The sequence below is a fragment of the Mesitornis unicolor genome, unplaced genomic scaffold, assembly GCF_000695765.1.
Source record: "Mesitornis unicolor isolate BGI_N332 unplaced genomic scaffold, ASM69576v1 scaffold29657, whole genome shotgun sequence".
Taxonomy (NCBI): domain Eukaryota; kingdom Metazoa; phylum Chordata; class Aves; order Mesitornithiformes; family Mesitornithidae; genus Mesitornis; species Mesitornis unicolor.
The window spans coordinates 12418-15430 of record NW_010198871.1 but is presented as its reverse complement, the minus strand read 5'-3'; the positions used below and the strand labels follow the sequence as shown (position 1 = coordinate 15430).

Below are 3013 nucleotides of genomic sequence, written 5' to 3'. Positions count from 1 at the left end.
TGAACCAAGCTGGTAATTCAGTCAGAACCTAAGACTTCAGTGTGGTTTGCAAAAGTTGCTTTGAGAGTTGAAATCTGGAAAATACTAAATACAAAGGTTAGGCATGTGTGTATCTAGACTCAGCTATACAGATGTCAAAAAGAGCTGATGGTCTCTTTTGTGCCCTGAAATATGAAAATAGAAAGATTTCTTCATAGGAGGAGTTTGGGTATACTCACACTTCTTCACTTGTTTCAAGGTGACAGGGAATGTTAATTTTGAGTAACATTCAAGCCAAACTTACTACGCTTTTCCCTGAATGTTACTGAGCCACACTCTGCAGCTGCATCTTGTTCTGGCTCCCTCATTATGGAAGACAATTTGCAATTGATCTGGACAGTAGAGTTTTAACCTTTTTATGATACCCTGGCAGAAGGCAAAACAGCAACTCAGACTGCTGAGGAAAACAAACAAACAAACAAACAGCAGTAACCAGCTGATGAACCCGTGAGTTCAGAATGACCAGTGACGCACAGGGGCGTGTTTGCAAACTTCTCACCACATCCATTTGTCAGCTGGACACAGGAGAGCGGTCATCCAGCTCCTGCACTGTGACTGATGCAAGCTGTAACCCCTGGGCTGCACACTGCAGGTACCGGATGGTTAGCACTGCCCAGCACGGACTTCAACTGCTGGCTTTCCCAGGGGGTCCTCTCAAGGATGGGCAAAGAGGGTGTTGAACACAGTTGTATGAGACAGCACGTATGTGTGTGACAGAGCATAGGGCTGCACTGCTGCAATGAAGTCTGGACTTGGAGTAGTATTGTTTTATGCCAGTTGGGAACCTTTCTTTAACGACAAGAAACAACACTTGTTTGACTGATCACTGAGTACTTTTCAGTGGAGCTGTAGGTAGGCATTTCAGGAACTTGGAACAACTCTGTTGCCCTTCCCCTCTTGTCTCCCAAACTTCTCTCCCAGCCATTTAGGAGGTCATCCTGTGAGATGGGAAGAGAAGGGGAGCAGCTGTTAGCCTTGCCAGGGCCATGTCCCTGCAGCAGCTGTGGAGTCCTTGTGCCACCCGTACGTAGGGTCAGGAGCAGGCTGACCTCAGCAGCAGGAGAACGTGAGTCAGGTGAGAGGGTGTCCTGCTCGTCGGGCCTGTTTGTCTGCTGGAAAGCAGAGTGGACAATGATGGGTGCAGGAGCTACGACAGGGGAACATACTTTGTGAATGAGTCATGTGTGGCTGCTGTCTTCCGATGGGGTGGCAACAGTCCCTTGTCTTTGCCATGTAGTGATTCTCACATTGCCGTTACCCTGCGTTCCTGTCCCACCTGCTTGTTACAGCACCATTACAGGCTTTGCTTATCATACCTTGCTCATATGAAGGGGTTCCTTCGGTGTCACTCAGTCAGTCTTTGCAGCACACTACCTTTTTCCATAGATTATTTTTTTCCAGTCAGTACTAGTGAGAACTTAAAACAGTCATCAGTTTGGACATCATCTTCAAAAGCAAGTGCCGTAAGATGATGGAGGAAAGGTGGATGGTCTGAACACCCTCCCCCCAGAGAAAAGACATCAGGGAGGAATTTGTCTGTGCATACACCCAGAGGGATGGTCTGAAGAGGACAAGGATCAAGTACTCCTGTTGGTAAAGAGTCAGGCTGTTAATAGGTTTAAGCTGCAGAATGAGAACTCCAGTCCGAAAATTAAGAAAATTATATAACTGGAGGAAAAGTTAGACAGTGGAACCTGTTGCCAAGACAGAGGTTGTGAAATGGAGATATTCAAGGCTAGGCTAGACACCCATCCATCAGGGATGGCTTTGGAATAACTGAGTAAAGGCAGTGAACAATGCAGACAGCGTGACTAGATGACCCAGTAACAGTCCCTTCCAATCCAAATATGTTCGAGAGGCTTCTGAAATGTAGCTGGCAGCTGGTCCGCTTTCAGCACAGTTGTGATGTGTTATTGCCAGATGTACCATCAGTACCTTATGCTAAAGCCAGTGATGTATAAGACTGTAGCTGAAGCCAGCACCTTTAATAGCCTTTCTTTTTTCCTGCTAGGTTGAACTTGCCCTTAATCCATGTGAAGACCTGTTGGAAACACCTTCTAGAAACAACAGTTTTCAGTCTCCTAATAAATTGTGTCCAAGAAGAGCCTGTCCAAATGAGCAAGACATCCCAACAGAACACCCCTACAGATGCGAACGGAGTAAACGTGATTCACACCCAAGCACACAGCAGTGGTTTGCAGCAGGTTCCCCAGCTGGTGCCCGTCAGTCCTGGTGGCGGAGGCAAAGCTGTGCCTCCGAGCAAACAGGGAAAGAAAAATTCCTTTGTGGATAGAAACAGTGATGAGTATCGTCAGCGCAGAGAGCGAAACAACATGGCAGTGAAAAAGAGCCGGTTAAAAAGCAAGCAGAAAGCACAAGACACGCTGCAAAAGGTGAATCAGCTCAAAGAAGAAAATGAACGTTTAGAGGCAAAAATTAAGCTCTTGACCAAGGAGCTCAGTGTACTGAAAGACTTGTTCCTCGAGCATGCACACAACCTTGCAGACAATGTGCAGCCCGTTGGCACTGAGACCACCACCAGAAATGCAGAAAACAGTGGGCAGTAGACCCAGCTGCAGCCTTATGAAATGAACTCTTGAGGTGCAGCTCGTCTTGCAACCCCCAGGCAGTAACCAGGCAAAAACTCTGTTCTTTTGACCATCGTTTTGTGGAGGTTTTCTTTTTAGGTTTAACACTGAAGATTTGATACAGTTAAACCAGAAACTGCTTAGGTTATTCGTTCTAAATGTTTTTCTCCTCTAAAAGGTTTATCTAATAAACACAGATCTAAATTCATAGTCAGCAAGGAGCATAGTATTGGGGAAATAGCATTTTCACAGAAATGTTCACTTACCTTCCTACAGCTTGCATAATGGGAAGAATCCAGCAGGACAGTTCACTGTAGCATCAGAAACTCTTAATTGGATAAAGTATTTAAAATACCTTTTACTGTGTTTAAGCCATTTGTTTCCTC

The 3013-nt window shown here is 45.7% G+C and overlaps 1 protein-coding gene across 1 annotated transcript; it reads left to right on the top strand.

Annotated features, from left to right (window-relative positions):
- The first annotated feature begins 2054 nt into the window (after positions 1-2054).
- CEBPG (CCAAT/enhancer binding protein (C/EBP), gamma) lies at positions 2055-2705 on the top strand. The gene has a single exon (XM_010189291.1). It carries the CDS (start codon positions 2154-2156, stop codon positions 2604-2606), a length of 453 nt encoding a protein of 150 aa, XP_010187593.1. The 5' UTR covers positions 2055-2153; the 3' UTR covers positions 2607-2705.
- The last annotated feature ends 308 nt before the right edge of the window (positions 2706-3013 follow it).

Coding starts and splice junctions, on each gene's coding strand:
- CEBPG (XM_010189291.1), top strand. CDS start 2,154: ATGAGCAAGACATCCCAACAGAACACCCCTACAGATGCGAACGGAGTA.